Source organism: Heloderma suspectum, chromosome 5 (genome assembly GCF_057233095.1).
Source record: "Heloderma suspectum isolate Gila_16-S chromosome 5, 16-S_ref, whole genome shotgun sequence".
In the NCBI taxonomy this organism is placed as follows: Eukaryota; Metazoa; Chordata; class Lepidosauria; order Squamata; family Helodermatidae; genus Heloderma; species Heloderma suspectum.
The window spans coordinates 143,420,804-143,444,069 of record NC_139462.1 but is presented as its reverse complement, the minus strand read 5'-3'; the positions used below and the strand labels follow the sequence as shown (position 1 = coordinate 143,444,069).

Sequence of the window (23,266 nt, the reverse complement as noted above, 5' to 3'; positions counted from 1 at the left end):
GGCTGCCTTTCAGAACTCTTGGGAAGCTACAGCCAGTGCAGAAAACACAATTATTAACTGGGACCAGACATATGGAACTCATGTTGACAATTAACATCGGTATTGCTTGATTGGTTTTCCTTGGGCTTATTTAAATTTCAATATGTTTTAAATGAACTGAAAGTGTGTTAACGTTGTATTCTGGTGTATTATAATTATGGCAATTGTATTTGTTTGTTTTGTGAGCCGCTTCAAGCACAGCGTATTGTAGGAAAAGCAGTATACAAATGAATTGACTATGACTATCATAGTTGCCACCCTATGTTCGTGCCAGGGAATTAATTCATTCCATTTGTCTCCAGTGTTGCCACAAAGAAGCTCACAGTGGCATACATGGACTTCTCCCATTTTATCTCCACAACAACCCTCTGAGAACTTCGGCTGAGAAATAGTGGCTGTCTCAGGATCACAAAGGGAGCTTCATGGCCGGTCCAAATCTGGTAAGACCACACAGGATCCCAAATCATGACCCAATAATAAGTGACCATTGGAGTGTGGGGTATGTTTTATGGCACAGAATCAGTTCATAGAAGCTCCTGAATGCACGTGTTAGGCCTCACTGCTGCTGTGCATGAACTCGTAGTGAGACTTAGGACACATCCAGCCGTCTCTCAAGGTTACAGTGGAAGATGAATAGCATCATTCAGAAAAGACTGCCTACCGTTACTGACCTCCTCATAAAGGAATTTCAGATTCTAGGAACACAGTGGAGAAGTACTGATCTAAAAGGTGCTAGATTCTGGAGCCCAAATAGCTTTTCTCCTAATAAGGAGATTCATGGACAAGAACAGTCATACTGCCCCAGCATCTTGTGAGTAGGGCAGTTGCATGTAGTGGGCATATGAGTGGAGTGGCCATTACTCTTTTACCACAACCACTGAGAATGAAAAAAGTATGTTTTCATATTTAGTCTCAATTTCCTGAAGCCACTTATCATCCTTCCAATTTACACCAGTCAAAAATTAGGTTTCAGGCCCTACAGCAGATTTGATTTTGCAACTTTCTGCCCTTTTAAACATTTTATTTTCCTCTTCCTTCCCCATTCCTTTTTCCTGCTGTCCTGAGTCTATTAGATTGTGAGCCTGCAAGCAGAGACTACCTTATCTTGTAATACACAAGAACATATTAGGCACTTTGTTAAGTGTTAAATGATAACATGTATCCCCTTAATACGTTCCATGGGGTTTTCTTGGCAAGAATACTGGAGTGGGTTGCCATTTCCTTCTCCAGGGGACCACATTTTGTCAGAACTCTCTGCCATGACCTGTCCGTCTTGGGTGGCCCTGCACGGCATAGCTTATGGCTTCACATGAATATGAACCTGAGCACACTCCGGGAGAGTGCGCAGGACAGGAAGGCCTGGCGTGCTATGGTCCATGGGGTCACAAAGAGTCGGACACGACTGAACGACTGAACAACAACAAAAATCCCCTTAATATTCTGTATTCTTTCCTAGAGTTTTTCCCCCTCTCTGAAAGGGATGTTTATTTTAAATTGCCTTTTACAGGTAAAAGTGATACTTATAACCTGGGAATTGTAATGTCTGCATGCTACAGTGGCAGGAAACCTTTGTGAGCTTTCCAGTGGACACCTTCAAACGTTTCCACAACACTTCCATGGCTAAAAAAAACACTAGCCACACATAACGATGCAGTGAAAGCTTGCACTGCAAGAGCCACTTCACACGAAATATTTGGCTTGTCCACTCTCAGTGAGTAGCATCCAACTGTGGCACTCCGCTAGCCCTAATGATATTGAGCTAGCGGAAACCAAACTTGCTCACACAACAGGACTTACCCATCCTCTCCTCTCCCCTGCAGCTCCCTGAACATGCGGCAAATCTGCTCTGGAGATTTTGTGGCATGCACAGGGGCTGCCTTTTGTGTCACTCAGCTCCTAATACCTTTAGCTGTGATTTGCTTGCTTTAATTTACCAGTCAACTGTTGTGGTTAAACCCTGTGTCTAGAGTGTCAGTCACCCCACACCTACAGCCTAAACCCCAAGTTACTGGTAAGGGGAAAGTAAAAGAAGGAAGGTGGGACTCTTAAGGAGGCAACAGATCCTTAAGGAGTTGCTCAGGGGGTCCAGGTCATAAAGGGAACCCTGACAGATACATTTGTCATGGCAGAATTATCAACTTCCAACAGAGATTGATTGCTTTGGCCTTGCCTTTTTCTAATGCGTCATGCCTCCTCCTCATGGCACACCTAGCCATTCTCTCAAGAACACTATTCCCCACACGTATTTTTGGAATTGCTGGTCTTTCAAAACCCACAGGATGAGTTGGGGCCATCACAGAGCACGTTTCCCTGCCCCCAATCACCAGCAGGGGCAGCAAAACTCAAGGTGGCCCCCTACTCAGTCACACACCATGACTTGTACTAAATGATATGGCTGGTGGATGGAAAAATTGCCACAGAGATGCCCATTCCCCATATAGAATGCAATAAGCTAATTTTTCCTATACAAAGATAATCCAACATATGAAGTGGCCCCCTAAAAGAAATCTGAACTGTCATCTTTGAACAAGAGCTACCACTGGGCATAACATTTTGGAGCCGATTTCACCAGCCAAATAATTACTTCAGTCCCCAATGGTGCCATCAACTGGACAGATAAAAATTACTTCCAAATCAGTATATTTGACACAGCTGAACAAGTTAGCAAAACAAAATACAAACAAAAACCATCACCTCAAGCATTCCCAGTGTTTCAGTGACATGTATAATCTTTTTGTTCCCTTACGTGCAGCTTCTGTTCAGCACCAGTCACTATCCACAACCTCTTTGCGATTTAATCTGATTGGTACCACAGAAACGTACAAAGAAATCATGTGGGCTGCCACAGCCAATCAAAGTAAGTGGCAGCAAAAACAAATATATAAGAAAAATGGCACCAAGAATCAGCAGCTAGAGAAAGAAGAGGGCACTAAATGGTATTGATACAATGCAAATACATTCACAACCAGTGTCAAAATCGACCAACAGGAGGCATTTGACACTCGTGAAAAAAATAGTATAAAACTAGGGATGTACAGACTGTGTAAAATCCACTCCATCTTGTGTTTTGTGAATTGTGAGGTGCCTTTTGTTCCATCATCCGTCCACAGACGGATACGAATATTTTTTCTGTCAGGCAGAAAAATACAGAAATATTTACGTAACTATTTATGTAAGTATTTACGTTAGTATTTACATAATTTACCCCAGTATGTACATTTAATGTATTGTTCCCTATTCCATTCTACGTTTCCTCAGCAGAAATGTACGTATTTTTCTATGGATTTATATGCATAAATTTCAGGAAAGTAAAAAAATCATCCGAAAGTCCACGGATTCCGCAGGGCCTGAAGGCGTTGCTCCGCAGCGGATTCAGCAGGTCGGATTCTTAGAAATCCGAGCTCATTTTAAGCCATCTCGAATTTCTCCAGCATCCCTACATGAAACAGGGTAAAAGTTTAGGCTCAACCCACGATAAAACATGGACAGCAAAGCATCAGAAATAGGGCCTTCAAATAGTAATGGTCAACAGGGATGGAAAGTAAAGTATTACCAGGAATGAAAGATTGATGCCAGCAAGGAAGTTATGTAAGAAACAAGCCTCCTGTATTCAAGATCAGTATCAGTTCCTCTTGCAAACATCTCTTTGTTGAAAATGAACACCTGTATTTTTTTTAATTGGGGAGGGAAATTGCAAGGTTAAAATGAACACCAGGAGTTTAGATGTTTTTCAGCAGCCCCCTTTATGCTGACTGAGGGCGTGGGGAGGAGGAATTGTCAATATTTGCTGCCTTGCTTTATTTACAGGAAGCATCAATAGCCATTTTAAAATTGTATGCAGTTCACAGTTGAACAATCCTTGGATTAAGTTTCCAAAGAACACATCAAAGTCTCAACAGTCTACTGAGATTTTGCAAAATTTTAAGTACTTACTAATCTTGAAAGAGCTTTTCCCCTACAAAGTTCTGCCTGAATTTTTTTAAAGCATGCATATTAGTTAAGTGCAGGGTGGCCAGATGCAACGGAAGGCTACACCTTTAATAGTTGTGTATGAAAGGAAATTTTGGCAGGTGCAGTTTTCTTATTCTAATATAACAAATGTATTTTCCTATATTTCCATGGCAGGAAGAGCACCATCTACTAAATTTCTGCCTTGTCGGGCAGATGATTCAAGCTCAACAATGGCAACTCAAGCAGTAGCCAACATTCACACAGTTACTTTAATTTAATGAATGTTTTATTTCACTAACTCCTGTTCTGAGGAATTAAAAGTAAAAATTGGAAGAGTATTAATGTCTTCAAAGAAGAGTACGTATCTCCTCATGTACATGTGAGCATTATTAGTTTAGAGCCTGTTCCAAGAGTACCTTTGACCACTAGAGAGAGAAGAACATATCTAGAAAGCATAATTTAGAGCAGGGGTCCCCAACCCCTGGGCCACGGACCGCTACCGGTCCGTGGCCTGTTAGGAACTGGGCTGCAGCAGGGGTGTGGGAACCCCCCTTACCTTGGGTCCACGGGGAGGGGGAGGCGATCCGTCCCTCCCCCTCCCGGCCGGCTCCGCTCCGTGGCGAGTCCAAAGAGCTGCCGGCCAACTCTGGCCACTGGTGGACATCCAGCCGCTGGGACGCAAATGGCATCCGCGTAGCGGACACCATTTGTGTCCCTGTTCTTCAAGTAATAGGCTACGTAAATCTTTATGTAGCCTATTACTGCAAAGAACAGGGACACAAATGGCGTCCGCTATGCGCACGCCATTTGCATCCCAGTGGCCAGAAGTCCGCCAGAGGCCGGAGCCGGCCAGCAGCTCTGCAGATTTGCTGCAGAGTGGAGCCAGCCAGGACCGGCGAGGATTCCAGGGGGGGGGAGGGACAGATCGCCTCCCCCGCCCCGCGGACCAAAGGTAAGGGAGGTTCCCACACCCCTACTGCAGCCCAGTCCCATCCCGCCCCCGGTCCGTGGAAAAATTGTCTTCCACGAGACCGGTCCCTGGTTTCATAAAGGTTGGGGACCGCTGATGTAGAGGACTTCTGGGATATCTCCACATGACTCTCCTAGTAAGGAAGCACATGCATCTGTTTCTCATTTTAATTATTTATATGAGGTTTCTTCCACAGCAATGGCTAAGTTCAGTTCATCACACCAAACGATGGTTTGCATTCACCATAGGTTGGAACCCAACACATGGTTTGAGCATCTAAACATACAGGCCTAGGGCATTTCTACATAAGGCTTTTATGTGAGCTTGTGATTGGTCATCCACAGAAGTTTGTGGGTCCTTTACACAATGTCGTCAACCTGCAGGTCATCTCCCATGCTTTCTGACCTTTATTCTGTTTTTTTTTAAAGATCGGGGATAATGCAATAATAAATGTTAATCCACTTTAATGGCTGTAGGTAATGGCGCAGTTCCACTATACCACAGTGCCATCTAGTGGGTATATAATGACACATGTAGAACTTGCAGACAAAGGAAGCCCCCGGAAAAAAGCCCATGTCAACCTCTGTAAGAAGCCAATCTTAATCCCACAAAGAATCCGAAAGCAGAAGGCCTGGTAAGTTGTGAGATAAAAAGCCTGGTGTGCAGATGCCCTTAAAGAGCTATGCACTGTTTTGCTTTCTGTCTGCTCAGCATTCCAGTTTCTAGGATGCAGGGCCCTCCAGATGCAGAGCAACGGCTGTAACTATAGTTTGTCAATTGGGACATCATGCCAAGCCATGGTTTACAAACACATTGCTTCCCATTTTCATTTGCTGGCTGATGACAAACTATAGTTTGCAAATTCAGGTATCACGCCAAGCCACAGTTAAACGTCCTTAACAGTGATTTGGTGTAATGTGTGAATTAAGGTAAAGTGATAATTCTTTCTGTAGCTTCCACAACGATTCTGTTCATGCTGGGAATCCACATGTTTTCCTAGATGATTTACTTTAAAGTTTAAAAAGGATCCTCTGTGTGTGTATGTGTGTGTGTGTGTGCGCGCGCACGCGCGCGCTCATGTGCGCATATATATATCTGTATATTATTCCTGTCTGGCCATGATCCAGGCAAAGTTGAATATTTTTAAATCCCATTGATTTCAATAGGAAAAATGTAAACATCTACTTAGGTTTCCCACTGAATAGGACTTAGTACTGCTGAACTGGATCATGGATGCAGGAGTAAATAGAAGTATCCAAGAACAGTTCCTTTGATTACATGAATATAACCATATGCTGCTTCTGCAAGTCCTCACTTATTATTTACTTCTAACACACTCCGCAGCCAACTCTGGCTCCCACAGCAGCTTACAAACCATTATTAAAATCATACCATACAAGTCATCAATATACAATAAAAGCACTAATTAAAACATTAAATTACAGCACCAAAATTCAGCAGTAGGAGCAAAACCTCAATCCTAACCCCAGTTAACACTTTAAAGTCAGCATCTACCACCAGTTCTTACCTAACTATCAAACACATCTTCACCATTTCCCTAAAAACATGGTTAAACTAAACTTCCTTTGAAGGGAGTTTCATAGTGAGGTCACTACTATGAAGGCCCAAGATCTGATGGCCACCTCTCGAACTTCAGATAGTTGCACCAGCATCTCTCCTGCAGCTCTCAAAGCCTGGGGTAGGACCAGCATGGGGGCCTCTAATAGGTAGGAAGGCCTAGGTATTAGCCAGCCACAGAAGCCAAAGGCAGCCAAATGCAACTTAACTTGTCAACCTTCTATCAACGTGCTGATCACCCAAGATAAAGCTTTCAGTCACCCGAGGCAGCCAGGCACCTGGGACATTTGCATGGCTGACAGATTTCACCTTGAAGAATTTCACAATACATTACAATCAGTTAGTTTATAAAAACCCAATGAAGCAGTCTTTTCCTCTGGCAAAAAGTATCACAAGAACTTAGCACAACAGTTGCAGCTTTAGATCCCCATCAGTTCCCATGGATTCAGAACAGAAAAGCAAGTACTTCAGGCAGGGAATATAGGTTCTCCCTGAAACAAATGCCACACACACACACACACACAGGCCAGGTTCACATGTAATGGCCACCCAGAGTATGGGTTGAGTATGGGTTGTTGTTATGTGCAACCCTGCACTATGGTTTAACTATGGGTTGTTAACCACAAACAATCCAGGAAGAGAACCCAGAGTTCACTGTTGGGTTGTGCACTCTGGGTTGTTCATGGGGAACAACCCATAGTGCAGGGTTCACAGATAATGACAACAAACGATTCAACAACCACCTATACACAACCCATACTCTGGGTTGTCATTACGTGTGAACCGGTCAATGTAGTAACGGAAGTTAAATGCCAAATGCAGCTGCAAAAGTAGGAGAAAATGGTGGTGCTTCATTTTTCTTCCTTAGATCATGGACTGGAAAGGATATATTTGGTTTGATCAACCTGGTTATGGAAGAAGCAACCTAGAGTTTTGGTTTTTTTATGAGCCTCTGTAGGAAGCCATGAGCAATCACAGGAAAGTAGCAAGTCCTTTTGTGATGCTCTTAGTAAGTGTCTTGATTAGACCAGGATACTGAGGATCAAGCCATCACAGGTTTGTCTCAACCCACATTAATGTACTGTATTAAAAACAAAAGATAGCCACACTGGTCCATGAGGGGGGAAAAATCCAAAATCCAAGTTTAGGCAATACTTTTATTAGGACCAACCAAGAGGCCACACAAGAGTGTGCAAGCTTTCGGGTTCTCCAGAACTCTTTTTCAGGCTAGATAGTACATCTAATATAAAGATGGTCAAGTTTCTCTTCTGCTCTCAGACTCCCCCAAAATCCATGTGTTTTGCCCAGGGCAAGGGACAGATGAGAGTTAGAGCAAGCCTTTATGTTTTCAGAAATGGGGGTCGGCTGTTGCTTTTTTGCCCAAGAATGCTATGTGCAAGCTGATACCAGAAACACTTATCAGTGACTAACTCAGTCTGCAATCTCCATTTTGAGACTGAACCTAAGCTGTAGACCTCATAGCCACAAAATCTGGCCTAATTTTTGTCCCTCCCTGACCCCCACCTCTCTCTTTTAGCCTGATGAGGAATTCTGGAGAACTCAAAAGCTTTCACACTCTCTTGTGGCATTCTGGTTAGCCCAGTTAAAGGTATCACCCAACTGTGGATTTTGGATTTTTTTACCGTATTAATAAACTCAACCTACTTCAGCAATCTGAGACCAGTACTGTCATTATTCTTGCCCCTGAAGAGCAGCTCCTTACCAAGTAGGGATGTCAGAGAAATCTGCAATGGAACCAAATGAGTAGATTTTCATGAATCCAACCCACAGATTCCTCAACGGACCAGCTTTCCCCCTGCTGAGTGGATTCCGCAGATTTGCGGACTAGTTTTCTAACTTTCCTGGAATTTTGCACAAATTTCATCATAGAAAAATGTGCAAAACAAAAAAAAACCTGGCCAAAGATGCACATTTCCCCATAGGCTAAAGCATGAAAATGCGCATTTGGGGGGAATTTGCACATTTTCAGAATCAAAATAAAAAATTCCAGCAAAAAATGCAAATTTCGTGCAAAAAAACACCCAGCCTCCCCCACCCAACCCAGCCAAAAAAACCCGGCCAAAAATGCACATTTCCCCCCATAGGCTAAAGCATGAAAATGCACATTTGGGGGGAATTTGTGCATTTTCAGAAACAAAACAAAAAATTCCAGCAAAAAACGCACATTTCATGCAAAAAAACACCCAGCCTCCCCCATCCAACCCGGCCAAAAAAAACCCGGCCAAAAATGCACATTTCCCCCCATAGGCTAAAGCGTGAAAATGTACATTTTGGGGGAATATGCACATTTTCGGAAACAAAAAACATCCCATCAATGGGCAGATGGTGGAACTAAAGGCACTTGACAATCCATGAAACACAGACGGATGGATTTTACACAATCCATATTTTCCTATTTCCAAGGTAAAGTGACAAACTCCAGACCATGGGGGAGGACCCCAAGCTGCAGCTCCTCCCTACAACCATAGGAAACTGTCTTAATACTGGCCAGGAAGAATGCTGTGGGACTTCCATAGCACTAGAATAACATGAGCACCGGACATCAATGGCATAGTGAATGGGGGAAGAATTACAAGCTGGTTACATGCTGAGGCCCTCATCTAGCAATGTTCATTTGTATAAACATTAGCACTTCATCAAGCACCAAATGCTGAATACACCCTCTACACAGAGGCTAATTTATTTATATCAGTTGGCACTTGAAAGGGTTCACTATCCAATTAGATCATGTATAGAGAAGAGAAAGAAAACAGCCTCAGCACATTTTCCAACAAATGCAATCTCTCATGATGCAGTTCCCAATGAAGCTCACACAATGGCAGCCGAAGCAGAACTGAAGGAATAAGCAGGAACCCACTAGGGACATGTGCACTGTGATGGAGGCGGAAGGGTTCCCACCCAAACTCCTCAGCTGTAGAAGTTTCCCAAATCGAGATTCCACTAGGGATGCTGGAGAAATTCGAGACAGACTAACATGAGCTCAGATTTCTAAGACTCCAACCTGCAGAATCCGCAGCGGAGTGACCCCCTCAGGCTGCGCGGAGTCCGTGGATTTTCAGATACTTTTTTTTTTTAACTTTCCCAAAATTTACACATATTTATTTGTAAGAAAACACACATGTTTCTGCTGAGGAAAAGCCAAATGGAATGGGGGACAGTACGCTAAACGTTACGTACTAAAGTAAATTACGTAAATTGTTACAAAACCTCTTACATAATTATTTGCGTATTTTTCCACATAATGAAAAAAAATTTGCATCTGTCTGGGAGCTGACAATGGAACAAAAGACGCCTGACAATCTGAGAGACACAAACAGAGTGGATTTTACTTAGTCCGTACATCCCTAGGCTCCACACAGGCGCAGAGCCCATATGTGTGATGCACAGAGACTACAAAGAAGAACAAGCTGGTTATATGTTGAGGTCCTCATCTGGTAATGTTCATTTGTATAAACATTACCACTTCATCAAGTACCAAATGCTGAATATACCCTCTACCCACAGGCTAATTTATTTATAGCAGTTGGCACTCTGAGAAGGTTCACTATCAAATCAGGTCATGTACAAACTGGAAGAAAATAGCCCAATTCTAGCTCACCAACCTGTGTTGCAAACTGACTGAACAGGATTAAGTTAAGTACTTTTTAACTCCTACTAACTAATTTCAATGTCAAAGCCTACCAATCTGAATTCCAAGTGCAATCCTAACCATATTTACTCAGAAATCAGTCCCACTAGTTTAGTAGGACCAATTCCCCCTTCACCCTGCTTAGAACGACAGCCTTAAACTAATGCCTAACTTTCCCACTGAAACCAATGGGAGTTAAAAGTACTTTTCTTCGGTTGGAGCACACACTCTCCGTGGGAATGCTAAAAATGCATGTCAATATTTTTAAGTCAACAAGAAGATGGCCAGACAATTTCTCCTCCGTATCATAGGTTACTCCATATGTTTTCACAGACGGCATCGTTTAGCCAAATGGAAACAGTCCTCGTGAAATCAAAGAATCCTAACTCTTTAACTTGTAAAATAAAACCAAATAGTTCTGCAGGCTTGCTTTTATGGTGTTATTCTTCCACTTTTTCCCTTCATTCCTTTTCTTAATAAGCTCACAACACAAGATCTCTTTGCCAGGTTTGGATGAAACTGTGAATCAAACTTTCCTTCTTCTGCATTTGTTGATGCTCAATAGGCACCAATGGAGACATAAGGAGGGCTACAACAACAAGAGTAAAGATTAAGTTAGATCTACATTACAAATGGGCTTTGGTTTTATAATAGTTTAACTGCCATGGCTTCTCCCAAAACACACACACCTTAGTACCTTAGAAATTGTAGCTTGGTGAGAGTGCTGAGTATTATCCATTACAGATTTATCCGTTTTCAAGCTCAATTTAATGTGCTGGTCTTAATCTTTAAAGTTTCTAGTGGTTTTGGACCAAGTTACTTGAAGGATTGCCTTCTCTTGTATCAGCCTGCCCACACTTTGAGGACATCAACAGAAACCCTTCTCATTTGCACACCACCAAGGGAGGAGGCCATTTCAGTGGTGGTCCTGAATCTCTGGAACCAACTTTCCAACAGGGGTTTGTCAAGCCTCTTCTTTGCAGGTCTTCAGGAAGTACTAGTTCCCCTCTACTCAGCACTGGTTAGGCCTCATCTTGAGTACTGTGTCCAGTTCTGGGCACCACACTTTAAGAAGGATGCAGACAAACTGGAGAGGGTTCAGAGGAGGGCAACGAAGATGATCAGGGGACTGGAAACAAAGCCCCATGAAGAGAGACTGAAAGGACTGGGCATGTTTAGCCTTGAGAAGAGAAGACTGAGGGAAGATATGATAGCGCTCTTCAAGTATTTGAAAGGTTGTCACAGAGAGGAAGGCCAGGATCTCTTCTTGATCATCCCAGAGTGCAGGACCCAGAATAATGGGCTCAAGTTATAGGAAGCCAGATTCCAGCTGAACATCAGGAGAAACCTCCTGACTGTTAGAGCAATACGACAATGGAACCAACTATCTAGGGAGGTAGTGGGCTCTCCCACACTGGAGGCATTCAAGATGAAGCTGGACAGCCATCTGTCAGGGATGCTTTGACTTGGATACCTGCATTGAGCAGGGGGTTGGACCCGATGGTCTTATACATCCCTTCCAACCCTACTATTCTATTATCTATAAGACCCACTTGTTTGCACTGGCCTTTTTATAATCTGTGGGCTGCAGGTTTTATTGGTGTTATCTACTTTTATTATGTTTTATAGCATTTTATTGTACATTTATTTAATTCCTATTTTATACTTTTGTATTGTTTTATCCTATATGTTGCCTTGAAAGCATTTTATCTTAGAGGAATCTAAAAATAATTTTAAATACAATAAAATAAACCTTTGCCTCCCTTCAGACAGATACATCTCTTAGGGTTCCCTGTGTGGAATTCTGACCATTCAACCAGTTGCAAAGCTGCAGCACAGAGACACCTGAGGTGGTAAAAACCAACAGGTGTTTTTAAATAAACTGGGCCAAGCTAAATATCTACACATATTTGCTCTTTGGGGCAAATTGCTCAACAGTAAAAGACACACGAAAGTTGTATTCTGGTTTATTTGCGTTTACTGCTCATACAGAAGCTATTGCTGCCAGACATCTTAACAATTTCTCCCCAAAGGAAACCTGCTCATTTTGAAACAGCTAGAGAGTTTGCTGGGCATGCCAACGTGTAAAAATCGCCTTTCACACCCATTGCATTTTACTTGCTTAGTGAGCAAACACATCCCTTATAGCTCTAAGTCAGTGTTTCCGTTTAGTCTTATTATCACATGGTCCTTTACAGAATAACTTAAGCAGAAAGCATGGAAGCATGTCCCTGCCCCAAGGAGCATACAAGCTAAATTTTAAAAGTAGGTGAGACAATGGATGAGAGGGATGAAAGAAAGATGATGGGAAGAATGTGAACGATTGCTCCTATGTGTATTTAGGTATATGAAACTACATGTAAGGAGGGGGCATAACTCAATGGCAAAGCATATGCTTTGCATGCATAAGGTCCAGGGTTCAATCCTACCTGGCTTCTCCAGACAAGGTTGGTAAAGAATCTAACTGAAACCCTGGAAAGTCACTACTAGACAGCATTGACCATACTAGGCTAGATGGACCCATGTTCTGATTCTGTATAAGGCAGTTTCCTATGTTCCAATATACATGATGGACAAATGAATGCACCTAAGAATAAACTGGTGGAATAAGAAACTGCAAATGCACAAACTCCAGAGACATCCATTGCCAAAAAAGTATTACATTCTTGCGGCCACTCAAGAAGGTAGAGAAACACATTCCTGCATAGATTAAAGTTCCCCTTTCTCTCTTATCTACCAAGCAAGGAGCCCAGGTAGTGAGAAAAAAACCCGAGCCACATTAAACCTAATATCATCCTTCCGTGCCTCCAGTCCCACCCCTTTCCCTATCTCTGATGGAGCTCGATTCCTCAGATCTTTCCCGCGAAGGCAGACTGGGAGCAGGCTGCGCCAACACACCTGTCCATTAGGTTGTCACTGCAAATCAATCTGTCACCCTCAGCCTCTAGCAATTCATTATTGCAATCCTGTTATCACACCAGTCTGAACCTTGGGGCTTATCAGATAAGGAGAGGGCTGGAAAGGAATGTCGTAGACTCTGTGTGTCCCCATCACCACCCCACCTCCTCCATAAAACAACTCAACGATCGTTTTTGCTACTCAAGAGAAACTTCAAAGGCAAACCCAGCGGGGCTATGGAAATTTCTGCCTTGTTGCATTTTGGTACTCAAGAGCAATCCTTGATTTGCAGCAGCCACCAACCCAGCTATGACCGAATGTTAAAACTATGCACACAAAGAAATAATAAAAATTGGGCAGCCTTGGAAACGTTCCTAAAATATCAGATGCACTGTTGCAGATTACGAAGCAAAAGTAAAGAATAACCTTCATTAATTCATAAATCTGTTCCTGTTTTGCTCATAGCTGTGTCCTCCTTCACAGCAATATAAAGATAATAACTGAGCCTCCTACAGTCACTGTTTTCAGATTGGAAATCCACAGCCTGGACCAGATAAATGTGTCTTGCAGGCTAGAAAAAGAGGCAGTTTCCAGATGTGAAATGGCCTCCTTCTTATTCTCTTTGCAACACAGCATCCACTCGAAGGCCAGGGTCAGATGATTAAAGGTGTGTGGGGGGATCACAGAATTGAAAACCCTTTGAAAGAAGGACAGCAGCCTGTTGTGCATACATTCACTCCATTTTTGCCACTGGTAAGCAGCTTTTGCAGTTTTTATATTGTGTTAGAAACCTGTTTGACTGGAGGCAACAGCAGAACTAAAGACACACAGTTACACCAAGGAAAGTGATGTCCCTCTCAAAGCCACTTTCAACTATTATCTGCCTCCAATTTAGCAAAGTGCAGGCTTCCTTTTACAGATGTTACCCTGCCAGAGGCTTCATCAGACTGCAAATGGGGAATGGCATGTTTAAATGCTCCCAGTGTGTAAAGGTAGTCCCTGTGCATAGCACATCAGCAGAAAAAATCTAGCGTAACCTTCCCCCTGATGTTCTAGGTTTCAAAGCGCATTTCTTTTTCCCTGGGGGAACATTCAAGCATGCAATGCTGCACCTGTACTTTCAAATGTTCTAATCCCACGTGCACATTCTAAATGTGTCAATCAAATCTTAATTGTGCTTTGTATTTTATGGTCTCCCTGTCCTAGCAAGGTGCAAATCCTCATTGTACTTCTGGACCAGAACTGTTCCTGGGTCCCCAGAAAAGAGTTGTAACCAGAAGCACTTTTTCCTATGGGCACTTAATACAGATAATACAACTTTCATCTCTAATCAGGTCCATCACAATCTCTGATCTCTAAGACTGCTGGAAAACTGCAACATACTGGACATTTAAGACTGCCCTTTGAAACCACTGGTAAAATTGCATAAGCTGATATAGAATGTAGTCAGTGCCAACATCTTGCTTATTATTCTTGGATCCAGCTGAAGTTCATCTACACAGATCTAGATGGTTTTAGACCAAATATGTTTAAGAAACTTTTTCTCCTCCTAAACATATTCACATTTGGACATTAACTGAAGGCACTACAATTAGCTTTGACTGCCACATGTCTAGATTTTCTTTTCTTTTTTAATTTAATTTATCATACTTACTCTCTGCTTTTATCTGGAGCTCCCAAAATGTACACATTGAGCATGGGAAATAAAATCTTGAGGGACCTCCCTGAAATAGCTGAAATGGGATGATGAACAACCCTCCATCACCACTGATTCCTAGTCTAGATACAACTGAAAACACCAATGAGCAACTCCCATCATACTGAAGGCTGATGTAAGGTCCACCATGACCAACAGCAGATCAAGTATCTCCATGACAAATGCAGGGATGGCCAATTTCTCTATCCGGGGCGGGGCAGGGCGGGGCGGGGCGGGGCAGAGTTCCCACTCTGTCCCATAAGAAGCATGAAACCCAGACTAGAATTTCTCCCAATAAATTTGTAGAGCCCAAAGAGTCCTGCAGTTGTCCTCCACATGTCTTTGCACACCTATATTTCACCCGTACTTGCACTATATCATGGGATTTGTAATTAGGGAGCCCCATTAAAATTAATGGATGAGACTGGCTGTCACATTCTATCGAGGGTTAAGTTATTGCAACAATGAAAATGGTACGGTGCAAAAAGGAAAAAAAATGAAATATCAAGAGAATATTTAGTCCTCATTCACATGAATATAATCTGTAAGCGGATTAATCAAAAACTTGTTTGTTTGTTTATATATTATTACCTTTATATCCCACTTTTTCCCTCCAAGGAACCCAAGGTGGTTTACATGATTCCCCTCCTTTCCATTGTATCCTCACAACAACCCTGTGAGGTAGGTTAGGCTGAGTCAGTGACTGGCCCAGTGAGCTTCACAGCCAGGTGTTGGGTTTTAGAATAGCTACCAGAATTCAGAAGCAACAATGTTCAGTCCAAATCCTGATGCTTATGTATCTCAACAGCAAGATCAGCTTCCCACTACAGTTTTGCAGTAACTTTCCCTAAGAATGGGAGGCTGATGGACGCTCCCAAGGGAAAGTATTATGGCCTGAGGTGTATAGTAAGAATTCTTCAGCCTGAAGTTGAAGACCTGTTTACACACCATACCCAGATATTTTTATATTGTATAGGTGCATCAGTTCTCATTAATACTCTGATAGAAGAAGCGGGTGAGAAATGCATGTGATAATCTCACAATTTTCTGATTACCCACATAGCTTCCAAAAGTTGTTACAACTTGCTGAATGAGAGGAACACGTTGTGTCCCACAAGTGTCTGTGCCTTCACTTCGGCCAAGGACTACTGTGTGCAAACCATATAAAGAGTACACTTTATGGTGCTTTTTTCAAAGGCTTTATCATGTTCATCTACGTTCTCAAAAGAATTGTTTTCTGCTAAGGTTATCTGTTTATATGGAATTTATACAAATTACTCACCAATGCATGCATTTCCAAACACTCTGGTTTTAAAAAAAGAATTTCAGGTGTTGTGTTGAGTAGTGTGTAGCACCAGCTGGGGCAGAGAGGGAGAGAGAGAAAAGCACACTGACTTGAATAACCTTGCAAGTTTTCCAATAGTATGGTAATCATTAACACTTTACCACTTCACTACAATCCTATGAGGCATTAAGCGTATTCCTTGAAATAGAAGCACCAGCATATATATCCTTTTGACAATCAATGGAGTTCAGTTTAAGTGTGGAATTTTAAGGAAGGGTGGTGTGTTCGTGTGTGTGTGTGTGTGTGTGTGTGAGAGAGAGAGAGAGAGAGAGAGAGAGAGGAGAGAAATATGTGAATCTGATATACTCCAGCACTACTAAAGAGAATGTAGAGTTCTTTGTTTGGCCTCTTGCTTTGCACTGGCAATAGTTTGCACTGGAAGGAAAGGCAGCCTGTTTAATACCAGCAAAGAACTTGTTTGATATTTGATCATTATTCCCATAAGATAACCAGCAGTGTCTACACTGGGGTCCCCAATGTGATGCCTGTGGGCACCATGGTGCCCACAGGCACCTCTAATGGTACCTGTGAATGGTGCCCACAAGCACCTGAATTTTTTTTATTGTATTACATTAATTCATTTTCCTTTAAAAAAAAAAATATGTACATGGATTCGTATGAAATCTGTACAGTTTCCTGGCAATTATACATGGGCTTCAACAAAAGCAGACCAAATATCCAAATAAGTACCCATCTGAAGGTGGCATCTATATGCCGCCTGTTCAAATACTGAAAGTGTTGTAAGGTCCTCAATCCACTGCATTACAGAAGGTGAGTGTTTCTCCCTCCAATGTTGTAATAACAATCTTTTAGCTGTCAAAAGGGTGCAGAGAATCCATTTATGCTGACCTTTTCTTAATTTCCATAAAAGAGGTAAATAATTTAAAAGAGTGTGGACATCAGTGAATATTAAAGACTGTTCCAGTACAAAATGTATCTGTGTAATAACCTCCCCACCCGCCAAAATAAGCTACTGGACATTGCCAAAACACATGTTTAAAAGAAGCACCGTCAGTAATTAACCAAATTAGACAAACCCTTATTAAAGACACATTGTGGTGTCCAATAGACACAAAACAAAAGTTTTTGCTGAAGACACAGCCTAAGACCCAGATAGACACGATAGGCAGACGCCAAAGCAGTGATCCACTGATTAGGCATTCTGTGGTGGTGACTACAGCAGTTTCTCAAATTCCCAAATGTGCCCACAGGTCCAAAGAGGTTGGGGACCCCTGGCCTACACAAAGAGCTACCTCTGCTGGAGGAAGCTGTCAACTGTTATATTAATTTACTTCAAAGGCAATTACTTCAAAGATATAGAAAACTGACAGAATGCTACTGATGGGAAAAAACACAAGCACAGTTACAAAAATTCAACTGTCAACCTAGTCTTGGAAGCATTTTATCAACACGAACTCCATCGACCGGAAAGACGTTTGGGCTGGGGTGTGCTTCCAGTTTTGAAGCCACATGTTTGCTGTGGAAAAACCAGTACATTACGGATGTTTCTGGGCACAGTTTAGGACAGGAGTGTCCAACCTTTTTCAGCGCGAGGGCCAAATTCAATTTCAGAGTGTTATGCCTCCCTCGGACTGCTCCAAGGACAAAGGGGACCGGCAGGCTCCAGACCCAAGGAATAGGGACTAGTTTAGAAAGAGCCCGAGCCCCCTCACCTCCTGTGGATGTTCCATGCCTGGTTGCGGCCTCCCCAGAGGATTCAGAGGGCGAAGTTCCACCAACCCCAGCAGAGTGAAAGCAGCTGCATGCCAAAGAGCAACGGAGGCGAGCCTCTGTCCGTTTAAGACAGAGAGTCTCCCAGAGGCCAGGGGACTGATTGCCAGCAGCTGCTTCAGGATGCTGCAGTTAAAAAGCCGGAAGCAGGCAGGGGCAAGGCTGCTGGAGAACAACATTTCCATGTGCTGGATCTCGTCAGCCCCGCCCTGGCCCCAGACCTGAACCTCAGCCTTGCTTCGGAATCCCTGTGTTTAGACCTCAGACTAGAAAATGAACTTCTCTCTGCCGTGGTGTCTTGGATTCATCAAACTGGTAAAGCCCCCCGCTCTAGCCTCCTTCCTCCTCTCTCAGCCTTGGACAGGTTTTCGACCCTGTTATCAGCTAGTGAGTTATCACCACCAGCTGCAGTCGGCTGGCAAGAACTGACACAGAGAAACTCTTGGGGGCCGCATTCCAGTACGGGGTGGGGCCGAGGTCAAGAGGCACAAGGCCAAATACCAAAAACAGTATCTAGAGAAATCACCCTAGAGCAACCCCAACACTCTGCTGTAGCTGCATGTTGCTGTGGATGATCAGCAGTGGTGGGCAAACTGTCTTTCTGGGATGATTTATCACCTATACTGATCTCCTGATTGAGGAACCCCCTAAGAAGCTTCTGGAGAACCCCAGGGTTCTACAGAACACCACTCTAAAGCCCCCGCTTTATGTACCAACAACTGTAATGTTCATATGAGTGAACTGTGGTTGGAGAATTCCATACACAGTATGTTACAACCACCGCTATCTTTGCATCTTGCAACTGCAAAATCCAAACACTCCCCAACTTATGTGGTTTCCTACCACCACCAACTCCCAGTGTAATAACTACTATCAGGAACACCTCCATTTAAACAAAACAAAACAAAAAGCATCATGAAATACTTGAAGCACAAACCTTTTTCAAACACACAAAAGCAGTTTTCAAATGCCACACAATGCTGTAATTACTCTCTAATCCTAGATCTCCAAATGAAGTATTTCAGCTGAGACAGTGTTTGTCACAGTTCAAGACAAACACGGGGAAAACTGAAAAGCAATCTGCCTGGAAGCCACTCATCAGAGCTCAGCCAAAATAAAGTCAGTTATGCTCATATCTGTTATAGGCTCTTTTATCAGATATGCTGAATGTTATTCATCAATTATACATGCCAGTATAAAAGAAGATCAAACAGAATTCATTCCCAGCAGACAATATTGGCTGGCTCAATTCACAGGGTATTGAATATTACATTTTATAATGATATAACTAAATCTCTAGTAGCAACATTGTCATTAGAAACTCATAAAGCCTTTGACAAAATGGAATGGTACTTTCTGATGACTCTCTTAGAGGGGTTGCAAATGGTCCAAACATTTACATGTCATTAACCAAATTTACCAGGTTTTTTTATGTGATTCTGCTTGTGTAGAAGAAAAAAGCAGCACTAAACAAGTGTCCACTTTTAACATTTCTAATTGCCGTTTATAACTAATTGCTAATTCAATTATAACTAATCCAGGGATCCAGTCATTAATGGGTGCTCACATATTATCAGTCTATATGCACTAATGCTCCAGAATCCCAAAGACACTATTCCTGAATGGCTGAAAATGTTTGATCAATATGGGAAAGTAGCAGGATATCATATACACAAGAATAAAGTTGCATTATTTTAGTTAAATATGATGCAAACTGATCAGTACTCCCTTTGTCATATAACTGGCCTTTCTTTAAGTAAAACTCCTTTAAAATATTACGGGATTAGTATTCCTTAAAAATGCTTATTTCATTAAAAGTTATGGAAATATGGTGAAGCAACTGAGAAAATATCTGGGAGAATGGAAGAAACACTGACCTGGTTCATACATAATGCCTATTCATGAGTTATTTAACCCATGAATTGGCGCGGCTGCAAGCAAGGGAGCGAGCGTGCTGCCTCCTTTGCAGCTGTCACTTCCCGAATTATGGGTGACTGTTCTGTTAAACTCTGTGTTGTTTAATCCTAAACAACACAGAGTGCCGGGCCCAGACATTGCATCAAACAACCCACGAACGGGAGACATTCCTGGGTCATTGATTAAAGCTGATTCAAAATGGAAGTGATGAGCATGTGGGAATCAGAGCACTCAATTCCTTGCTCACAGACCTGACAACCCATGGTTTAAATAACCCATGGGTTGTCATAATGTGTGAACTGGGCCATAATTTGACATGGTTAGGTAGAGAAGCAGTCGTTTACCATGGCCCTGCCAAAATTTTATCTCCTTTTGTCAGGTTCTTTTAATCAGGGCCAGTGGCAAGGGTAGGCCAAGTTGGACACCTGCCAAGGGCCCACACACCAGGAGGGGCCCCCTGACGAAAGCCCCCTGGAATTGCTCCTCCTCTTCACCTTTGTAATCTGCTTGTTCACCTACTTCTTGCTCTGGCCGACAGTGGTGGTGGTGAGAAGGAGGAGCAGTAGATGTGGCTGCCTACTTGCTCACCAGCTCTCTGCCTGTCAAGCAAGCAAGTGATAGCAATGATGAGAAAGAGGATGAGAAGTAAGAGCCACTGGTGACAATGGTGGGGGGAAGCTAGGCTCACTGAGGGAGGGGGCCCATTGAGGGTGCCTCGCCCAAGGGCCCTCAAAAGTCTGGAGCCAGCACTGCTCCTAATAATGTTACCTTTTACTAAGTTTACATGGAGATATTGGGATTCCTAATATGAACTATTATTTTGATATACTTCAATTGAGTTTGCTTGTGCACATTCTACAAAATAGCTTCTCAGCTGTGGGTTTCTGAGGAGGTTCCAGATGGTCAACAGGGCTCATTGAAAGTGCTTGTATTCTTACCAACAGCTCTTAGTAAAGTGGGTAATCCCTTTTTAAAGACAACCTTGATGGTACGGAAATGTTGGGAGGAAAAATACCATTATTAGAACATCATTTTTCTTTCAACACACAAAAACGAGTGCATTTTAAAGAGTGGAAGAAACGTGATATTCAGACTTAAAGACTGAACTCTCAGCCATTTCAAGGATGCTATCTCATATTAAGCCAAATTTGTTTAGTTCTTTTTCAAGTTAGACACCTTTAAACTAATCCTACACTAATTCAGCATGCCTCATGTGCCTCAACTGGTTTTGAACTGCTCATAATTCAACACTTTCAACAATGAAGGGTTTGGTTTCTGACATTTATAATATTTTGATTGACATTTTATGTGAATCAACTGAAGGTTTAAGGATAACATGGAGAAATGGCATAGGTTCACCTATACCAATAGGTGGTTCATTAGGAGACAGAGAGAGCAAGCCCAGTAGTGTAGTGGCAAATTTAGAAGTGCAGGGTCCTTTCATAATAGTCACAGCCACGGCCCCTTCTAAGATTATACAACGTTGTGAGACTATACAATACAAATGAGCTTTCAGTCAGTTACTTTGTTTGGTGTATCTCATCACCCTAATTCAGAATTATTAAAAGGTCCATTTGAAAAGAAAACACACACACAAAGTCATGTCCAGCAACTTGCTAGGAAATATTATTTGGTTAGTCCTTTTTAATTCAAGAAACATGTAATAATAATAATAATAATAATAATATAATCATAGTATATTTATTATTATTATTATTATTAAGAGCCGTTGCAACCAGGTGTGAAGCAATGCCACATTAAAATAAATGGAACTTAGTCCACAGTGACCCACAACTCCTTTAAGGCTGCAATCCTATGAACACTTATTTGGGAGTAAATCCTTACTTCTGGTACTTACTTCTGAATAGACAAGTAGGATTGCCCTACAAGGCTACAAGCATAACTACACTCACTAGGGGAGTAAACTAATGTCCGAATCAGCCCCCACCCCCCCATCAGTTGCCATGGATGTAGACAAAACACACTGGAGTGGTGGGTTAGGAACAGACTTTTACTGGAGGTATAACAAACTTACATAAGCCAGCTGAGGTCAGCCCCATGGTCAGCATCTGCATCACTTGCTGGAGGAGGAAGGAAGAAGATACGAAAGTAGAGGGAGGAGACAAAGAAAAGGCAGAATGACCTCTCAGAGATCCCCTCCCACCCTCCCATATTAACCCTTCAAGTTCAGGTTAAGTGACTCATGGGCCTAGTCCCTCCAACATAAATTCCACTGAACACATTGGGACTTACTTCCAAGTAAACAAGCCTAGGATCCTACTGTCAACCAAAGGGGGTGGATCCAATCCCAGCCCCCCTCCTACGCCTTGAAGGACAAACGTGATGTGCAAACAAACAGCAGGTGAAAACTTTTCATTGCATGGTGCTAAAACACAACCCTCTGCTAACGTCTGCACTAGAATCCCTCTCCCACGCACAGCAAACCCCATGTATAAGCACAACCGCCTGCCCCGCCCCCATGGCCAGGAGCAGCCCTGAATGAGTGGCCAGTGCTGCAGGACAACAAGGGCAGCGGAGAAGGAGAGAATGGTGGCAACCCTCACACAGCCCGCCTGGCATGCATGGACGGAGCGGAGATGGGCAGCAGGGTGGGAAAGGGGGCAGGAAGCAAAAGGGCTGGCTGGGGACGGTGGAGTTGTGAGGCGTGGTGGCTGCTGAGGGGGTGGAAGATGAGGAAGCCAAGGGCTGAGGAGGAGAATAGAGGGCACCTCCTGCATGCCTCTTTTCTCCCTCCTCCCCTGCTGAGGGGGGGGGCAGCTGACCTTGGGGCTGCAGAGCTCCCTCAGGCTCCCTCTCTCGCCCCTCTGTCTGGCAGACTCTGCATGGTAGGCGAGTGGCAGCTGCCAGTCGCCCATGCTCCCTTCCTCTGCTCCCTCCTCCTCCCGCCATGTCTGCCCCTGCGGCAGCAGCAGACTGTGACCCGTCAGGGAGCCCGCTTCAATAAAAGTGCAGGAGCGAAGCCCCGGTGCGACCTGCCAGCACTACACCTATGAGCAATCCTATGTCCCCTAGACAGCATCTGGGAGAGAGAGGATGTTTCGGTTTCCCAGCTCCGAGCTTGTAGACAGCGCTACATGCTCACAGCCAGGAAGCCATGCTCCCTGTCCCCTTCCCCTCATAGCCAGGGTGGAGACAACTGCAGCGGCTGCCCCTCAGTGCCTGTCTGTGTTCATAACATGGAGCATGGACAGGGCAAAAAGCAGGTGTTCCCGGAGGCAGGGAGGAGACCGCGGAAGCTGTTTTAGAAGACAGCTTCCTATGCAGTCTCCAGCCCCATTTCCACCCCCTCCCCGAGGCCACGCTTAGGCATCCAAAATTGGGTGCCTAAAGCCAATTGCAGGGCAGGCGGAGCATGGAGGGAATTCTCTCCTCCATGCTTCAGCTGCCCGGCACTGGATAGGCAGTCGCCTCTGACTTCAGAGGAAGTTGGAGGCAACCGTCTATCTCAATAGGATTGTGCCCCAAGATAAT

The 23,266-nt window shown here is 43.3% G+C and overlaps 1 protein-coding gene across 7 annotated transcripts in view; it reads right to left on the bottom strand.

Annotated features, from left to right (window-relative positions):
* TNS3 (tensin 3) overlaps window positions 1–23,266 on the bottom strand; it is a 321,108-nt gene that overhangs the window by 249,491 nt on the left and 48,351 nt on the right. For 2 of the 7 annotated variants that reach the window (XM_084857722.1, XM_084857724.1), the window contains exon 2: window positions 16,064–16,139. The exons of the other annotated variants lie outside the window; for them this stretch is intronic. In XM_084857722.1, coding sequence (XP_084713848.1) covers window positions 16,064–16,139 — 76 coding nt within the window. The remainder of the gene's footprint in view (window positions 1–16,063; window positions 16,140–23,266) is intronic. 7 annotated transcript variants of the gene reach the window in all.